The sequence below is a fragment of the Podarcis vaucheri genome (genome assembly GCF_965113315.1).
Source record: "Podarcis vaucheri genome assembly, chromosome: 4".
NCBI classification, from domain to species: Eukaryota; Metazoa; Chordata; class Lepidosauria; order Squamata; family Lacertidae; genus Podarcis; species Podarcis vaucheri.
Window position 1 is genome coordinate 74,445,973 of NC_138762.1, and position 18,608 is coordinate 74,464,580.

At 43.6% G+C, this 18,608-nt stretch overlaps 2 protein-coding genes across 2 annotated transcripts in view; one reads left to right on the top strand and one right to left on the bottom strand.

Moving 5' to 3' along the window:
- Positions 1-18,608, top strand: part of CRLF2 (cytokine receptor like factor 2) — a 41,210-nt gene that overhangs the window by 3,869 nt on the left and 18,733 nt on the right. The window lies entirely within an intron of this gene.
- LOC309531153 (granulocyte-macrophage colony-stimulating factor receptor subunit alpha-like) lies at positions 9,172-17,818 on the bottom strand. Its single transcript, XM_082220482.1, has 8 exons — positions 17,787-17,818; positions 16,530-16,656; positions 14,660-14,792; positions 14,382-14,563; positions 13,776-13,903; positions 12,939-12,965; positions 10,873-10,999; positions 9,172-9,561 (listed from the first exon to the last, which is right to left on the bottom strand). The coding sequence occupies exons 2-8, from the start codon at positions 16,615-16,617 to the stop codon at positions 9,512-9,514; spliced, it is 735 nt and encodes a 244-aa protein (XP_082076608.1). The 5' UTR covers positions 16,618-16,656; positions 17,787-17,818; the 3' UTR covers positions 9,172-9,511.

Consider the following 18,608-nt stretch of genomic DNA (forward strand, 5'->3'; position numbering starts at 1 on the left):
GGGTGGCGGCGGAGGGACAAGCGGCCCGAAAGGAGCCCTTTCTTGCTGCTGGTCCCACTGCTGCCTCCCACCTCTCGCAAGGGCAGGCACAGGAGCTGTGGTTGGGAGAGGCGCTGCGCTGTGCTGTGCCTCTCCCAACTGCGGCTCCTATCTCTGCTCTTGCAAGCGGCAGAGGCGGCAGCAGAGGGACAAGTGGCTCGTAAGGAGCCCTTTCTTGCCACTGGTCCCGCCGCCGCTGCCCGCCATCATCCCTGACCACTGGTCCTGTTAGCTAGGGATGATGGGAGTTGTAGTCCCAAAACATCTGGAGGGCCGAGTTTGCCTATGCCTGTCCTAAAGGCTTATTTATAAGCCTCAGACAGAGTCGTGGAAGGGAGCAGGGCAAAGGTGGAGCTTTCTTACTGAGAAGAGAAAAGGAACTGGTGAGAAGTGGTTGGCTGGATTATGAGCAAAGCTCCTCTGGTCTGACAGGAACATAGAGAAGCTCTGATGTGGAACATAGGAACATAGGAACTCTGATAGGAACATAGAGAAGCTCTGATGTGACACAGCCGGTTTGAGAGCCCTGACTTGGAGTTCAGTGATTCACTCTGTCAAAGACAGGACAATAACCTAATTTGGAGCATGTTAAGTGGAAAATACTTATTTCTATGCGAGCGAGCTTATATTATAACCATTGTTAGGAAGAAGCGTAGGAGCTCAGAAAGCTGCCTTCTACTGAGCCAGACCATTGATTCATTTACATCAGAATTATCTACACTGACTGACAGTGGCATTCTGGGGCTGAGGGCAAGTTTCTCTCCCACCTCAGCCCAGATGTTCTGCATACAGAACAGATGCTCTGCCACTAAGCTACAGCCCTTGCTGTAGCCAGAGGACCTGTTTCCAGATAGGATAAGTGCCTGCCCCTGTTAGTAGTAGGTGTGGCGTGAGGATATGATAGTGGAGGGGAGGTTTTGTTAATGCAATCAGATTTTTTTCAGGGTAGTGATAGGACACTGGGTGGGCAATGGAGTGCTGCCATACACAAGGAGCCTCAGAAATAATAAAGGCCTGGTGTGTGTTTTTTTTTTTAAAAAGATGTTGGATAGTTTTATTGTTTCCAGTTTTATACAAGCAAACCACAGAAGCCATTCTTTCCAGAGTGTTCCTGGCCCACTGGTCCAGCAGAAGACTAGGAATGGGGAAGGGTCGCCACTTATGCAGGGCTGTCCTGCCCACGAGGCAGGCTGAAGCAGCCATCTTGGACAGTGGAATCCCATGGGGCAGTGCCCACACAGGGACCCCGCCTGCCCCTACCGCCACTGGGGAATGCAGAGCAGTAGGAGAGATCTCCCTGGAAGCCACTGCTGTGCAAGCAGGGTAAGCAAGGCTTTGGCTAGGGACACTTTCCTGTTTTGCCTCAGGCGGCGAAATGGGATGGGCTGCCCCTTGCACTTATGCATTGCCATCAAATTTACTTTTGCTAATATAATAATAATAATAATAATAATAATAATAATAATAATAATAATTTATTATTTGTACCCCGCCCATCTGGCTGGGTTTCCCCAGCCACTCTGGGCGGCTTCCACAGAAACCAAAAAACACTAAAATATCATACATTAAAAGCTTCCCTGAATAGGGCCGCCTTAAGATGTCTTCTGAATGTCAGGTAGTTGTCCATCACCTTGACATCCAATGGGAGGGCATTCCACAGGGCGGGCGCCACCACCGAAAAGGCCCTCTGCCTGGTTCCCTGTAGCTTCGCTTCTCGTAATGAGGGAACCGCCAGAAGGCCCTCGGCGCTGGACCTCAGTGTCCGGGCAGAACGATGGGGGTGGAGACGCTCCTTCAGGTATACTGGGCCGAAGCCGTTTAGGGCTTTAAAGGTCAACACCAGCACTTTGAATTGTGCTCGGAAACGTACTGGGAGCCAATGTAGGTCTTTCAAGACCGGTGTTATGTGGTCTCGGCGGCCACCCCCAGTCACCAGTCTAGCTGCCGCATTCTGGATTAGCTGTAGTTTCCGAGTCACCTTCAAAGGTACATATATATGTACAGGTGCAAATTTAGCTAGTACTTTTATCCAAACGATGGGACACGGGTGGCGCTGTGGGTTAAACCACAGAGCCTAGGATCAGAAGGTTGGCAGTTCAAATCCCCGTGACGGGGTGAGCTCCCGTTGCTTGGTCCCTGCTCCTGCCAACCTAGCAGTTTGAAAGCACATCAAAGTGCAAGTAGATAAATAGGTACCGCTCCGGCAGGAAGGTAAATGGCATTTCTGTGCGCTGCTCTGGTTTGCCAGAAGCGGCTGGCCACATGACCGGAAGCTGTCTGCGGACAAACGCCGGCTCCCTTGGCCTATAGAGCGAGATGAGCGCGCAACCCCAGAGTCTGTCATGACTGGACCTAACGGTCAGGGGTCCCTTTACTTTTACTTTTATCCAAACAACACAACTCACCTTGGGGTGCGGATAGCCAGGTGGCCTGCATGCCTGCTTTCCCTACTGGTCTTTAAACTGGACTTGAACCAGACAGTGTTTCAAAAAGAGGGCTCTTTCAAATAGAGGTCATTTGAGAGTCCTTTAGACAGAGAGTCCTTCTCCAATCATGGACTGTCCTACAGTCCAACTGTTCTTGAATCTTAGCTAGGGTTGAGAATTGAATCTAAAATAAACCACGGCACAGGCTGTGGACATAGGGAATGACACATCCAACAAGAATGAAAAAGTGGGGCAAGAGAGAAGATGAATTTGCATGCAAAGCAAGAGGAGGGTGTAACTTTGCATGGAAGCTTGCTTCATTTTTGTTCTGAGACGAACTTGTCATGAGAAAGAGGCTTCTTTCCTCCTTTCACAGAACAGCGTCTTTCTTCATATCCTGGTCTAATTACAGAAAACCTAGTTCTGAGTACAAAACTAATTGAATGGCCACTGTTTGATTTCCTGTTTTTATCTTTCTAAGAAGCTGAATTTCCATGTAATTTCTATCTATAGCTTTGCATTTCAAGGCTGTATTTCCATCCAGCTGTTAATCTGCTTTCTACTTGGCTTAATCTCAATATTTTCGCCTTGTACACAGAAAGCAAATTAGCAGAAGGTAAATGTGGCCCCAAACCGATAAAACACTACTCTTTGGAGCTATTCATATACACGTGCCCACTTCATTATTAGTACATTAATTCAGAATGAATGCAATTGGTGCTGATATAGTTATGGATGTGCAATTTTATCACTTCTCGTCTTCCCAGTTGTTTCGGGCTCTTTTCTGTGTGCCTTAAGAGGCTTATTAACCCAACCCCTTATTAAACTCCTCTTACTAACCTCCACAATGCTTTTTAAAGTATTACAAAAATACCCCTTCATGTTGTGTGTTCTGCTATGTGTAGAATCAAACCCTAAAAGCAGTTCCAGGAGTTTGATAATGCTAAAACAGCCATGTATCTATGAAGCTGCAATACAGTTTCGTATTAACTGGTGAGACTTTCAACATTCACCACAAGATGGTGCAGCTGTTCTCTCCAATAGGTTTTCATGCCCAAGTGCCATGCAAGTACCAGAATATGAGAATACAACCCCCCACTTTTTAAAACCCAACTAAACAAAACTAAAACAATAAATAAAAACACACACCCATTGTTGATACAGAAACACCTATAAAAACACTTAACTAGTTTGCAGCTTATTTTTTCTCTCCCACTGCTGCCCCCTCCTAGAAACATGGCATTTTAAATTTCACTACAATAATCCCATTGCAACAAATTACATTTCTTACTGACACTAATCAACTCAAATCTCAGTATGGAAATTACTTACTACTAATAATAAAAAATACACATGAATGCTTGAGTAAATGTAGTGCAGGAATTATAATCTCAAAATCTCTTCAAATCACATGCTTGCTGCAAAACTACATTCCTAGAAGATAGCCTTAGGCAAATCCCTGGGTATATAAACTAAAGGTGGGCTGAAAGTTTGAACTTTCTGATAATTTGGGGAGTGGTTTGGGAAGAAGGGAATCTACCTACCTCTCTTCACTTTTTTCATCCTTCTGCAACTTGGAGCAGTGACAACAAAACTCTTATTGATGGAAGGCTCAGAGGGAATTCCAATCATTAAGGCAGGACAATAATTCAACATCAACTTCATTGACTTCAACATCAACTTTGTTGGACTGGTCATGTTATGCGGATGCCTGATTAGCATCTTCCAAAGCAACTACTCTATTCTGAATTTAAAAATTGAAAGCGTAATGCTGGTGGTGAACAAAAAAGGTTTAAAACTCTCTCAAGGCAAATCTAAAAAAATGTAGTTTAAACACTAACAACTGGGGAATCCTGGCCTGCGAGTGCTCCAACTGGAGAACAGACTTTACCAAAGGTGTCATGGGCTTTGAAGACACCCATGACGAAAGGGAGAAATGTGCTAAGAGGAAGGCATACTTAGCAAACCCTTACCATGATCAACTCCTGCCCAGAAACCTATGTCCCCACTGTGGAAGAACGTGTGGATCCAGAATTGGCCTCCACAGTCACTTATGGACTCATTGTTAAAACATTTTTCATGGAAGACTTGGCTACAAGTGATCGCCAAAGAAGAAGAAGACAATAATTATTGTATTATATACAGCAGCGAAAGAGAACAAACTCAGGAAACAACTAAGGCCTGTGCCATCTAGTGAATAAACTATGTAATGGCATTAGTAAGGTAAAGGTACCCCTGCCCAAACGGGCCAGTCTTGCCAGACTCTGGGGTTTGTGCGCCCATCTCACATCTATTGGCCGGGGGCCAGCGCTGTCCGGAGACACTTCCGGGTCACATGGCCAGCGTGACAACGCTGCTCTGGCGAGCCAGAGCCGCACACGGAACGCCGTTTACCTTCCCGCTGGTAAGCGGTACCTATTTATCTACTTGCCCCCGGGGGTGCTTTCGAACTGCTAGGTTGGCAGGCGCTGGGACCGAGCAGCGGGAGCGCACCCCGCCGCGGGGATTCGAACCGCCGACCTTTCGATCGGCAAGCCCTAGCCGCTGAGGCTTTAGCCCACAGCGCCACCCGCGTCCCCATTAATGGTACCCCAATCAGCTTCATCACATGTTGTGAGCAAGAGAGGCAGATGCTGGCAGCCCAGTTTGTATGGCAATGCTATGGAAGTCAGGTGGTGTGTGCACTGACTTTCCTCCATAACTGTCACCCAGCTGAGCTCCACTTGAGAACAGGCCTGGCTCCAGGTTTGAGGGAAAAGGCTGGTCAAAATGTCTTCTGGTATCACCTGCCTCAGGTGGCCTTGGCATATTTAGCTGCAGTGGCATTGTTCAGGCACTGTGCCTATCAATTATTTGAGTCTAGCATCATTTTATTTATACCCCACCCATCTGGTTGTGTTGCCCAAGCTACTCTGGGCAGCTTCCAACACAAATAAAAGCATAACATCAAACATAACATCAAACTTCCAAATGTCTTCTAAAAGTTTTGTAGTTCTTTATCTCCTTGACATCTGAAGGGAGGGCGTTCCACAGGGTGGGCGCCACTACTGAGAAGGCCCTCTGTCTGGTTCCCTGTAACTTCACTTCTTACAGTGAGGAAACTGCTAGAAGGCCCTCAGAGGTGGACCTCAGTGTCTGGGCTGAACGGTGGGGGTGGAGATGCTCCTTCAGATATATACTGCCAAGGCTGTTTAGAGCTTTAAAGGTCAGCACCAACACTTTGAATTGTGCTCAGAAACATACACAATGCCTTGGAACTCTTAGAGCTGGGGCCATGGTAGGAAATTAAAAGAGCAGCTGCATCCAGCTTCCAAAAGTGCCTGGTCAGAAAACACAATAAGGGGGCCCTGGAGTGTGCTGTGCTACAGCACTGAGACCTTGGCTCCTGTCCAAAGTGCTGGTGCTTGTTCAGCTTGGGAATAGCAGCATACACTGGTCACTGCTTTAGCACTGGGTTCTGAGAATGTTTAAATGGAACATCTCCTTAGGAAGTTTGGAAGACGTTTCATGAGTCAAAGTACTTTCAGATGTGCAGTATTCAGGGTGGCAAAAGTCCTAGAGTGATTAGATAGATAGATATGCACACACAGAGAGAAACACTGGCAGGATTGTTCATGAAACAAATCTAATTATTTTGTGATGGTCATGTGTGCCATATAGTTAAAAAGTTGCAGTTGTGTGTGAGGGAAGGTAATCTGTACTGCCTCCATTTCAGCCAAAGCCTCCTGAAATCTTAATGATTTGTATCTGGAAAAAGGAAAAAGCTGATCTGAATGCCATTGGAAAATGAAGGAAAATAGAGACATGGGGGCATTTATTTTACATCTGCAGGACATTCAAATGCACTGCTGCAATTTCTCTTAAAGGAGTAACAGATTCAGATTTTTGCCTTGTGGAATCCCTTGAACATTGCCATCAGATAAATTTCATTGGTGTAGACAGCCAAAACTTATTTTTTACTTATCAGCAATCTTTTGTGCTTGCTTACTGAGAAGGATATATTTGGCCAATCTCATGCTAATGTGAACCACCTCCTCTACGCCCACCCCCACATTTCCAGATAGGCTTCATTAAGCTGGAGTGTTATGAATTGCTTATTTAATGAGAGGAGTGGTGCCACAAAATCATTATTTTGCTGGTGTGGGAGGGGAAGAGGAAGGTAAAGCTTTCTGGATAACTTGTGTCTGTGGGTTTGGCTTCTCTGATACGGGAAAAGAAAACCCTGACCTCCTTATGTCTAGACAGGCCAAGGGGGGAAGAGAAAGAAAATGTATGTGTTTGAGAGAGAGTATGAAGATGGAGAAAGTACAGGGAGGGGAAAATTCTGGGCCATTTGTAATGGGGAAGATGGCATACAAAAGTCCATGTCTTCGGATGCATGAAGCATTATCCTGATGTGTAGCTACATGCTGGGTAGAATTATGAAACAGTAAGGTGAGAAAAGTACAGACAGTGTCATGATGACTATTTACAATGGCCATTCTAAAAGAAAAAAGTAGAGAGATGGAACAACATCTTGACCTGTGTGGGTGATCGAAAAGCCCAGTGAGCCACAGAAACCGATCATCAGAGCAGCACAGCTCCAATTTTGCCCTTTTCAAAACCTGTGCCTTGTTATTTGTTAGCTATAAAGGCAAAGCCTCTCCTCCTTCCAGAGGGGAGGAGTTGTGAGCGGGAGCCATTTCCCGCGTTGGCAGGGGGTGTTCTGGCCCCTGCTCAGCTGCCCGGGGCTGCTGCGCCATGCCCCCTGACAGCCAGCCAGCCAATCAGGCGGAGGCTTGGGGGCGGGGTCAAATGCCGCCGTGGCAGCGCTTCCCTTTCATTGCGCTGCTGGTTTTCATCAGAAGAATAAGAAATCAAAATGATCAAGTTTTTTAAGAATGGAAATCATTTATAGAGTATATTCAGAATTATTGTAAACACATTAAGAGTTTAGCAGGCTTAATATAAAAACGTGCAGTAGTAGAATAAAATGTATATGGAACATAGGGGATAAAAATTAAATTGGTTTAATTTGGAAATGCAGTAAAATATGATAAAAAATGAACTACAGAAAGAGGAGGAGGGAAGTCATATATATACAGTAAATGATACATTGTTTGATTTTTTTAGTTTTTCTTTTTTTGAATTTTTGTATGTTGTAAAATTAATTGTATAAATAAAATTATATATAAAAAAGAGAAATATGAACCCTGGGTAAGTGTTTCCCTGAAAGCTCACAACACTCAGAGATCACTCCCAAGTGATTAAAATATTTATACTGCACCACAGTCTAAAGAATACTGTAGATCTCTCTGCAAGCATGATTATCATTATCTGATGAGGAAAGCCTCTTAACAAGCCAGTGTTGCATAATTTTGCTGGCTCTGACGGTGTGGTTTTATGGATGAAAATATCTGCAGATGACAGCTGACTGTTACAAAGCTGTCTGGCAATTGAAGTGAATTTCCTTTTAAAATACCTGTTTTGAAAGCTTAATTTGTAGGTGTGCAGAAGCTAATCCACTTCATTTGATTCAGTGCTTGATCTACAATGCTTGATCCACACATGGCATGGAAAATTCTGTATGAAAAACCCAATGGAAGGAGATGGGGTGCTCCTAAACAATATGCTATATTATGAAGCTTTTAAGCTTCATTAAACCTCTCTTAGGTTGATGACGGTACGAAAACCCTGGGTAGCCTCGGAGGAAAAAATGTTAGGCCAGGGCCCTTTGTGGACACTGCCTTTCAACAGGGCTGGCCCAGGGCTTGCCCACCTGAGGCAAACAACAAATTGACGTCCCTCCCCTCCAGGAAAGAGGAAGTGAACACACATTCTTTATGACAGTACAAAGACCCGCAAAAACAATTTTGAAAGGAAAGGTTTCCTGTGGATCCTGCTGCCTGAGGCAGGTCACCTCACCTTGGTTCACCTTTCAAAAATACATAACCCATTTACTTTGTGCACTTTCTTGACATGGAGAAATGGCAGTCTTGCATTTTGCCAGTCTGTTCACCTCTAACACGGTTACATTGTCACCCTGCTCTTTTTGAGCCCACTTTGAGGAAAGTTCTGGCAAAGGATAGCTAAAGGAAATTTTAAGGTGTGCAATTTTCCAAATAAATAATACACCTGTTACACCCTGGTTGAATTAACTTGCATTATGTCAAATATGGCCCCTGATAGGTACTATGGACAGCCACACCAACTATTTGATTTGGGTCGACTGGGTTAAAGGAAAATAAAGGTAAAGGTAAAGGTACCCCTGCCCGTACGGGCAAGTCTTGACAGACTCTAGGGTTGTGCGCTCATCTCACTCTAGAGGCCGGGAGCCAGCGCTGTCCGCAGACACTTCTGGGTCACGTGGCCAGCATGACGAAGCTGCTCTGACAAGCCACCGCAGCACACGGAAATGCCATTTACCTTCCCGCTAGTAAGCGGTCCCTATTTATCTACTTGCACCCGGGGGTGTTTTCGAACTGCTAGGTTGGCAGGCACTGGGACCGAGCAATGGGAGCGCACCCCGCCGCGGGGATTCGAACCGCCGACCATGCGATCGGCAAGTCCTAGGCGCTGAGGTTTTACCCACAGCGCCACCCGCGTCCCTAAAGGAAAATAGTGAGTATCATATAAGAAATAGTTCAACCTGTCCCTTTTCCAAATCACTGAGGGAAACATCAGATACATTTTGTTTGCATAACTCTTGATCTCTTTATTGGTAGCTGCTTGGTTATCCATTGTACAGAAACTGAAAACTTTATAAGATACAGATCTTCCATTATGGTACAAAAATATATGAAATATATTTCTGAAAGAATCACAAATTTACTTGCGAGCTCTATGGCATACTGTTAAACCTGATACATTTCACGATGGAACTCAGACATAAGTTAATGAACACCACTTGCAGCAAGAAATCTCAGTGCTTTATTATTAATAAATTTGTATGCCACCCTATATCTTCAGGTCTCAGGTTTCCATAGAAGTTTTAAACTCTTGACTTTGCATGACTATGGTAAATATTTTGTTGATGTGATCCATCTTTTAGCATTGTTTTTGAGTTTTTAACCTTCTTCACAGGTGTATGTATTCTTTCCTAGTTTCTTTCTGCATCCTGAAAATCCAGTGACAATTGTTACAAAACACCAAGTTCTGTTACAAAATAGCAAGGGGGGAATGCTCTCATATAAGTAAAGTAAGCGTTGCAGCCTTCACCTATTGGAAAGTGAAAGCTCTAAACTTTGTACCCTAGAATAATCCCATTGGAGTTAAAGGGGACTGTCCATTTGAAATTTTCTGACTCCAAACAGTAGGATCAACGAAATGACTCACCCTCTGGTCCAAAATTACACCGTTCAGATAAAGAAAGCTTTGACTAACTGGGAGCGGATTTTGTGTGACCAAACTAAATTCCTTTGGCTAATTAAACAATCTATGGCCTTTTAAACTGTCTTTGTTACTATGTTACATATTTTTATGTTTATATATTTTATATTTTTATATCACCCGGTGACCCTTGACTGAAGGGTGGTATCAAAATTTAATAAATATTTGTGTGTGTGTGTGTGTGAACTGCTTTAAGGTTTTATTTACAAGCAAGCAGTGTACATTTTCCATGAAATAATTAAATAATAAGTAAGTAGACTCAACTGGCATCAAGTTGTCAGGGACTGGACAGAGGAGGAATGGTGGAGACCGCTTCTCCCTCTTCCTGAACCTTCCAGAGAAGAGGAAGACAGTATAGATTTACAGCAGTGGTTTGCGGAAGGTAACGGCTCAGAAACAGATGAGGGGCAAAGTTGGGGAATAATGGAAGAGGAAGAGGAGGAGGAGGAGGAGGAAGAGCCAGAACAGCTGGCTGACACATTATTACTAGAAAGCATTCCAGACACTCCTTCTCCCAGAACCCGGTGAACATTGAAAGTAGGAGAGCAAAGGGCTTGGCGGCAAATGGCCCTAAGCAGCCACCGTAGGGTGGGTGCTGCTGCTGACGATTGAGGAGAGAAGAGAGGGGGTGGAGATTACTCGGAGCAATGCCATTACTCCAAGAGGCTGCATTTCTAAGCCTCTCTGTGAATATTGAATAAAAGACATTGGTAACAACTTTCCTTGTCTATCTGTTCCTGGCAGCCTACCGTGGGGGGGATCGGATTCCCTGATACCTGACACAGGTCTCCATAAATCTTGGAAACTGGAAGAATAAGCTGTTTTTGCTTATTAAACAATGATTATTATTATTTTTAAAAACCCATATATATTTCTGAATACCAAGGATGTTGTTTAATGTGCAAAAAACCATTTTCGATTGCCTTGTTTCCCAAACTGATAGAGGCACTTCTCAAACCTGAGTTAGCCACTTAGGCAGAATGATAGAGATCAGGGCAAAGGAAGAAGAACACGGAGAGAGAAAAATCTGTAACCTTACCAAATTTAATTAGTTCACTCCAGTCACTCCATTCTTCTCCAACAGTGCAATACTGTCCAGCTACACGAAGCTTCAAGATATATTCTTTATCCTTTGGAAACAAGTGGTAGGTTTTCCCAGTTTTTTTCTTAAAAGGAAGATATTAATCTGGTTTATTCCTTTGTAGGTGAAGTTACATGCCAATTTGCATTCAACGATTTGATTTTTTAAATAGTATTAGTGGTGCCCACCCAATTCCACTGTGTAATGTAAAGACGGCTATTTCTCTTGTGCAAAAGCATTCAACAAGCTGCTGCCTTAATTCACTCACTAGGAAAATACTTTCCCCTTGGAAAATCACTATAGCTGCCTTTTAAGTAAATATGCTCAGTAGCAGGATATTAATAATTCTTCGGTTTTACAACTACTATTAAGAGATTAGAAGTCGAAACTCAAGAAAAGTCACAATATGTTTGTCTTAAGGGCAAGGGAGAGGAGAACTGTGGTCCTTCCTAGATTTACTTGAGTATGCATAGCCAATTCAAACTATGGTCCACAGCCTTACTTCTGTGATTCTCCCAAGCCTTCTTGTGGGGAGGGGGTTTGCCTTGAAATTTTTATTAAAATGTTTCATTATGCCATACATTAAAAAGCAAAATAATCTGAATAAAAAGAAAAAAGGGAAATGAAATAGAAATAATAGAAATAGAAATAGAAATAATAGAAATAGAAATAATAGAAATAATAGAAATAATAGAAATAATAGAAATAATAGAAATAATAGAAATAATAGAAATAATAGAAATAATAGAAATAATAGAAATAGAAATGGGTGGAGAATACAAACGCCTCTCTCATAAGCATATCTTAACCTTTGTCTCACACAGTAGGGGGTGGACCCTCCCAGCTCTTACCTGGGAGATTCCCTCTATATGTTCCCAGTCTCCCACCCTGGGAGATTTTCCCTTCTCTTCCTCTTTCACCAGCCATCTATCATTAACCCAGATTAGGTAAAGGTAAAGGGACCCTTTAGGTAAAGGTAAAGGGATCCGTATAGTTAAAGCCATGGTTTTCCCAGTAGTGATGTATGGAAGTGAGAGCTGGACCATAAAGAAGGATGATCGACGAAGAATTGATGCTTTTGAATTATGGTGCTGGAGGAGACTCTTGAGAGTCCCATGGACTGCAAGAAGGTCAAACGCATCCATTCTTAAGGAAATTAGCTCTGAGTGCTCACTGGAAGGACAGATCGTGAAGCTGAGGCTCCAATACTTTGGCCACCTCATGAGAAGAGAAGACTCCCTGGAAAAGACCCTGATGTTGGAAAAGATGGAGGGCACAAGAAGAAGGGGACGACAGAGGACGAGATGGTTGGACAGTGTTCTCAAAGCTACAAACATGAGTCTGACCAAACTGTGGGAGGCAGTGGAAGACAGGAGTGCCTGATGTGCTCTGGTCCATGGGGTCACGAAGAGTCGGACACGACTAAACGACTAAACAACAACAACAAAGGGACCCTTGACCATTAGGTCCAGTCCTGACTGACTCTGGGGTTGTGGTGCTCTTCTCACTTTATTGGCCAAGGGGGCCGGGGTACAGCTTCCGGGTCATGTGGCCAGCATGACTGGTGAACCAGAGCAGCACATGGAAATGCCGTTTACCTTCCCGCCGGAGCGGTACCTATTTATCTACTTGCACTTTGACATGCTTTCAAACTGCTAGGTTGGCAGGAGCAGGGACCAAGCAACGGGAGCTCACCCCGTCACGGGGATTTGAACCGCAGACCTTCTGATTGGCAAGTCCTAGGCTCTGTGGTTTAACCCACAGCACCACCCGCACCCCTTTAACCCAGATTAGAAGACATCAGAAAGCAAAGTAGATTAAAAAACCAAAACAAACAGGGAGACACCTAGATAGAACTTCTAGACTGGCCCTATTTCAGAATGTTGTGACCAAATTTTACCATACCGCACATTTATACCCAATTTTTCTTCCAGTATGTAACCCACGGCAACATACACGTGGCTGTCTCATTCCTAAATTCATTCCCCCATGTGTAAGTGTTTATATAAAGTAACAATACTTACTGTTATAATTCCATTTCTCAGTTCATCCTTAAGGGAAAAAGGTAACATTTTTAGTTGGTACTGGTGTCAATTTTTCTTTGTGGTTTTTTCAAAGTATGCTTGATTTCACAAATTCAGCTGGATACTTTAATCAGCAAGGAAGGCAAAAGTTGTCAACAGCAATTGATTACATGTATCTGTGACTTACTTGTGGGTAGATGGTTTAACTTTCCTCCCAATCCTTTCTTTGCTCCACTGTTTGACATGACAAACTGGATTGGCTTGGGGCATTTTGCTGATGGTAATTCTACACTGCAGCTAGACCCTTTTCTCTTAGCCCATCCATCTTGTTGAATCTTGTTGATTCCTCATGTGCCTCACCAATCCCAGAGTAGCAGTACTGGGTCCTCTGCAAAACTGAATTCTATATACATTTGAAAGCTGGACATATTTCTGAAATATACTCGGAGCCGAGAGTGGATTTCATGCTCTTTATTCAGCTCATAGTGGTGAGGAGGAATGAAAGTTCCCCCCAAATATCTGCTTTATATACATTATTTACACAATGGGCTGCACGTGATTGGCTAATTCCAGGATTCTCCTGTAGGCCAATCAGGTTGTGGATTCACTTCCACCTGGAGCTGGATTGGGTGGCTCCTGCGGACCAATCATACTGCTGCATTGTTCTAGGACCAATCAGACTGCTGCATTTTGGATTCTATTCAACTCATAACAATTTCAGAATGTGAAATGGTCGTTTCCCCCCCCCCCCTTTGGATGTCTAATTGAAATATGCACATGGGACGAGCAAAGATGACAAAAAACAATTCAACGAAGAGAACCACAATGGCCTCTTACCTTTATCTGGTACTTAAAACAGTAATCTGCATTTGTAGTAACAGTTGGAGGACGTTTCCATTCTACTTTACAATACAATAGCAGTTCACGACAATTCACAGTGATAAATTGCGGTGGGGCAAGTTTTTCTGGAATGAAATAACCCATCTTTTACTTGACGGTAGAGATTACAAGGGCATTAGAGTGGTCAGTCTTCCATCCCTCTCTTAAATATTTTAGATTCCCATACACTATGGGTGAGTGTGGCCAGGTTTATAGCCAGGAATGTTATGGTGTGAGGTCATGCAAGGATACAGGATGGGAGTGGGTGTATCTGCCACTGAAAAGCTGTGATGTAGAAGCAGTCAGATATGTTTTTGAGGTTGTTTAATGATAATTTTACAAGCATTTTAAATTAAAGGCCTATTGCAGGGTTGCACGACATCTGACTCTCCAGATGTGGTTGGACTCCCAGCAGCCCCAGCCAACCTAACCTGTGATCAGTGGCGATGGGAGTCAGAATCTAATATTGAGGCCACATTTTCCCATCCCAGATTTATAGCTATATCAAAATTTCTAGTACTGCTGGCAGAAAAAAGTAAACCAATATACTCCACCCTCTCTTACCATAATCGAAAGGCCAGGCTTGGTGATCCAAAGTCTGAATTGGTGATTCTTTGCTTGAGCCAGTCACCTGGAGGGTAATATGATTCTCAGGAACTTTCATATTAGGAAAATGGCACCCAACATGTCTTCCAAGTTCATTATTTTTGTATTGGGGACATTCAATGCTTTCTCCATCGTTTTCGCTGCATGCAAAAATATTTTGTTAAAAGTCCAACCAGGAGTAGCATACTCTAACCATTCCCTTCCCCACCCCCGTTTAACAAATGAAAATGAATTACAAATATATCAAGTTGAGAAAATACTGGACGTCATTAGGGGCATTCCTGCCAGCTTCCCAAGTGCAATCCATTGAGGTAACATGAACTGTGTAAATGACACAGGATAAATTTTCAGCTGATGTCCCTTCCAGTCCTGGGGAGAAAAATTAGGAAAGATCATGTTTAGTAACATGCATTGAAGTGCTCAGAGTACTTTTATCACCATCTCATATATGTGTCATCCATGTGCATGAGTTTGGTTCTGAGTCTGAGTAGCTGCATGCAGCGGTGAAGGAAGGGGGGTGCGGGTAGGTGCGATCCGCCCAGGTGTCACCACTGAGGGGGGTGACAAAATGCTGGGTGGCATTCACTGCAGGGCCTGCAGCGCTCCCGAGCCACACGTCTCTCCTGGAAGTGACACGGTGGCTTGGGCACCCGCAGGCTCCGCTCGGCCCAAACAGTCTGCCCACTGCCTCCCCCTCAGCTGTAGGGCAGCTGAGTGGGAGGAGGCAGGCAGACTCCTTGGAGGCCCTGCAGAGCGTCCTGTCCCGGCTGGCCCCGCCCCTGGGTACAGGGCACGCTCGCCACCCCAGGCGCCCGATCGGCTTGCTCCGCCACTGCCTTCATGGGTTCTTCTGAGAAGAGTTAATGTAAGGTTACCAGACATCCCCGTTTCCCAAGGACAGTCGCCAGATTTACAAATCAGTACCCATACAAAATCCATTGGTTGAAAAGTGTCCCTAGATTCATTGGAAAAAATCTGGTAACCTTAAGTTAATGTGCTCATCCTATAAGTTTGAATGAGGTCCGACTAAACATGAAGAAGAACTTTCTGATGGCAAGAGCTGTTGGACAATAGAATGGACTACCTTGGAAGGTGGTGGACTCTTTTTCACTGGAGACATTTAACCAGAGATGGAATGACCATCTGTCAGGGATTCTTCAGCTCTTATTCCTGCATTGCAGGGGGCTGTACTAGACGACCCTCGGTGTCCCTTCCAACTCTACATTTCTATGATTCTATGAAAGTGTTTCCTTTTTAAGGTCAAGTGGCGTTTCTCTACAAGTTCCATTACCAATGTTCACCCTAGGGTGTTCTAAATTCAATCAATATGAGGTCAGAATGCTAACCCCATATCACACCGCTTGTCACCAGAGTTATGCATACCCTAGCAGCAGTTCTGTACTCAAACATGATGGTATAGGAATGAATGACTCATATACCTGTATACCGGTATCATCTGTTAAGTATACAGTAATTGGTTTTATTTACACAGAAATGAGCAAATGCCTGTGTATTAATGATAGTTTAACATGGAGAATGGATAAATGTGTATCTCTAATTTGGATTTCCCCCACAGTTTTCTAAAGTACTCTAAGATCCTAAATGGGACAATAATTACCCATTGAGTGTTTTCTGTTTCTCTAATGTATCCTGTTACTCTGAATGTAACCTTTGAGCATGTGATGAAGTTACTGAGTTGTAAAATCACCATCTTGAAAGAATGGTGGCTTTTAGCCTTTCTCTGGATGCCACAAAGAACAAAAGGATGTAGATGGATCACCAAGACATCCATAGGCTAAGGCCACTGGGGGCTAGAATGTGGAACAGAGATACAGTTTGGATTTTTGGAATTATCTTTCATTTCTAAGATGCTGAGCCTGTGCTGGACAGCACAAGACATTGCACGGATGTTTTGGATGTATCATTTGATGTATTTTGTTCTGTTTTCGAAAAATTTCTGCAAGTAAGCTTTGAATAATATTTTTACGGGATTGGACAATGTTTATTTCCAAAAGTAGTCAGTTCTTATGCACCCAGCCACTTCGATCTCTGCAATATTAATACCTGCAATATAACCTGCTAATCAACTTGAAAATATATACTTACCCTCCTCCTGTCCAAAGGTTCTGTAGAAAATAGAGTACAACAGAACAATGAGCCGAACTGTGTCAGCAAATCCTAGAGTGGCTACCATGCTATTTTTCTTTTCTTTAAAAGTGGGGAGCAATGAGTCCTAAAGTGAAAGAGGAGGATTTCTTTTATTTCATTGCTTTGGTACATTTTTCCTTTGAGTGGTATTCTGCAAAGCCATTCTGTTATCACGCCGCAAGGACTTTCATTTGTGTAACACAACTGCCTTCCCTTTTCCTGTGCTCTCCCCAAATCTGGGTTGGAGGGTTAGCAAAGCCTCCAGAACAGATTTGTGGGGTGTGTTAGGAAAGGAGTGAAGGGGAGGAGTTCTGTTGTATAAATGAAAGACTTTGTGCAGACTTTCTGTGGACAAAGCAACTCTGATGGCTACTGTGTTTTGTGTTCAGTAGCTTTTATAAAGAGGGTTTCTTTTTAATGTTCTACAATGTTCCCTCAATGGGACATGCAATACTGAAGTTCAGCTTTTTAAAAAATGTTCTTTCTTGTTAGAGCTGGCTAATAAGATAGGTAGATAGATAGACAAATAGACAGATAGACAGATGATAGATTATTTACCAGGCAGTTTTCTTATCATGTGTTCCCCTCCCCAGTATTCTGCTGTGCTTGCTATCTTTTATATGAAAATGTCATTTATAAATATTTGAATATAAATAAATACATTGATGGGGACTGCTCATGTGAGCAATGAAGCTTTGGAAAGAAATACTCATAGAACATGGCAGTAACCTTCCCCCCCACAAGCAAGGACCAAATGAACCTGAAAGCATTTCCCCAACATGAAACTGCTGCAATCTAAGGGTACAGAGAGTGTAGAACTTGCAACTGAACAGTTTTGGCAGCTTAGAGGATTGGTGGATGTGTGGATGTTTGAGGCCAGAAGGATGGCAGGGATGTTGAGACTGACAGAACAGATTGAAGCACCTGTTTGGGTCTGTGGGAATATTCTGGAGGGCCAAAACAATGGAAGTTTGAAGGGGGGGGTTGAACTTTGATGAGGAGGAATTGAGAGTGGCAAAGACCTGGGGTGGGACAGGACTGGTGACTGCTGCCATGCTGATGGAGGGATTGGGCACTTAGCATATGGAAGGTTAGCAGATAGGGATTGGGTGGTGGGGTTACGGGAACTACTCTTGCTGCTGCCCACCCCTTCTCCACCAAGCTTGTCGTAAAGGTTGTGAATGTAGCCCCTTTTCTGATGAGTGTTATTCTTACCTCCTCCTCATATGGGCTCAGAGAGATGTGTAGTTGAGAGAAGCTTTGGTAGTGCACTTGCAAAGTGTGCTTTACTGAGAAAGCGAGGGTATATATGTTGTTCTCATGAGGAGTGTTGCATCAGTCTTTCATGAATTTCCTTTTTCGCTTCCAATCCCATTGCACAAGGAAGTATAATGGAGCGCTTTCTTTTGCTTCTGGTGACTTCCTTATGTTTTTGATGGTGCATGAAGAATAATTCACCCTAAACAGGCCCACTGAACCCTAGAGAGGTCCTTGCCAAAATGTTTTGCTGATGGTGATTTTAAGGTTCATGAAGAATAACACGCACAATAAATAACCCAGCTGAGTTAATACTTCACCTAATGCTTTCCTTATAATAGAATCATAGAACCATAAAGTTGGTAGGTGCATCTAGTCCACCCCCCTGCAATGTAAGAATCTCAACTAAACCCTACAAGACAGCTATCCAACCTCTGCTTAAGAACCTCCAAGGAAGGGGGCCTCCTCTCCATTGAACTGGCCACCTTAAACATGCCTACATTTTTCTGATGAAGTGACTGAACACATAGGGCTCAGTCTGAACAAAGGTGAGGTGCAAAGGCTTTCATATGAGTGAGCACAGTGGTGGTTGTTGGAGGTACCTTTTCCACATGGTTGGGACCTGAAGATGAGGTGGCAACATGTCTGCACCATTTTGTGGTCCTTTGTCTTTTTTCTACTTTCTCAGTTGCATTCATTTTATTACTGACGCCCACAGCACTTTCTCAAAATTTCAATTGTGCCCACAGGCTCAAAGAGGTTGGTGACTGAACTATTGTT

Bases quoted from the DNA above. Each gene is read 5' to 3' on its own strand.
- LOC309531153 (XM_082220482.1), bottom strand. From the start codon at position 16,617: ATGGTAGCCACTCTAGGATTTGCTGACACAGTTCGGCTCATTGTTCTG. The intron at 14,564-14,659 runs GTAATTCATTTT...TTTTGCATGCAG, and splicing joins TTTCTCAACTTGATATATTT to CGAAAACGATGGAGAAAGCA. The intron at 12,966-13,775 runs GTAAGAGGCCAT...TTTTCCCTTAAG, and splicing joins GTTTTAAGTACCAGATAAAG to GATGAACTGAGAAATGGAAT.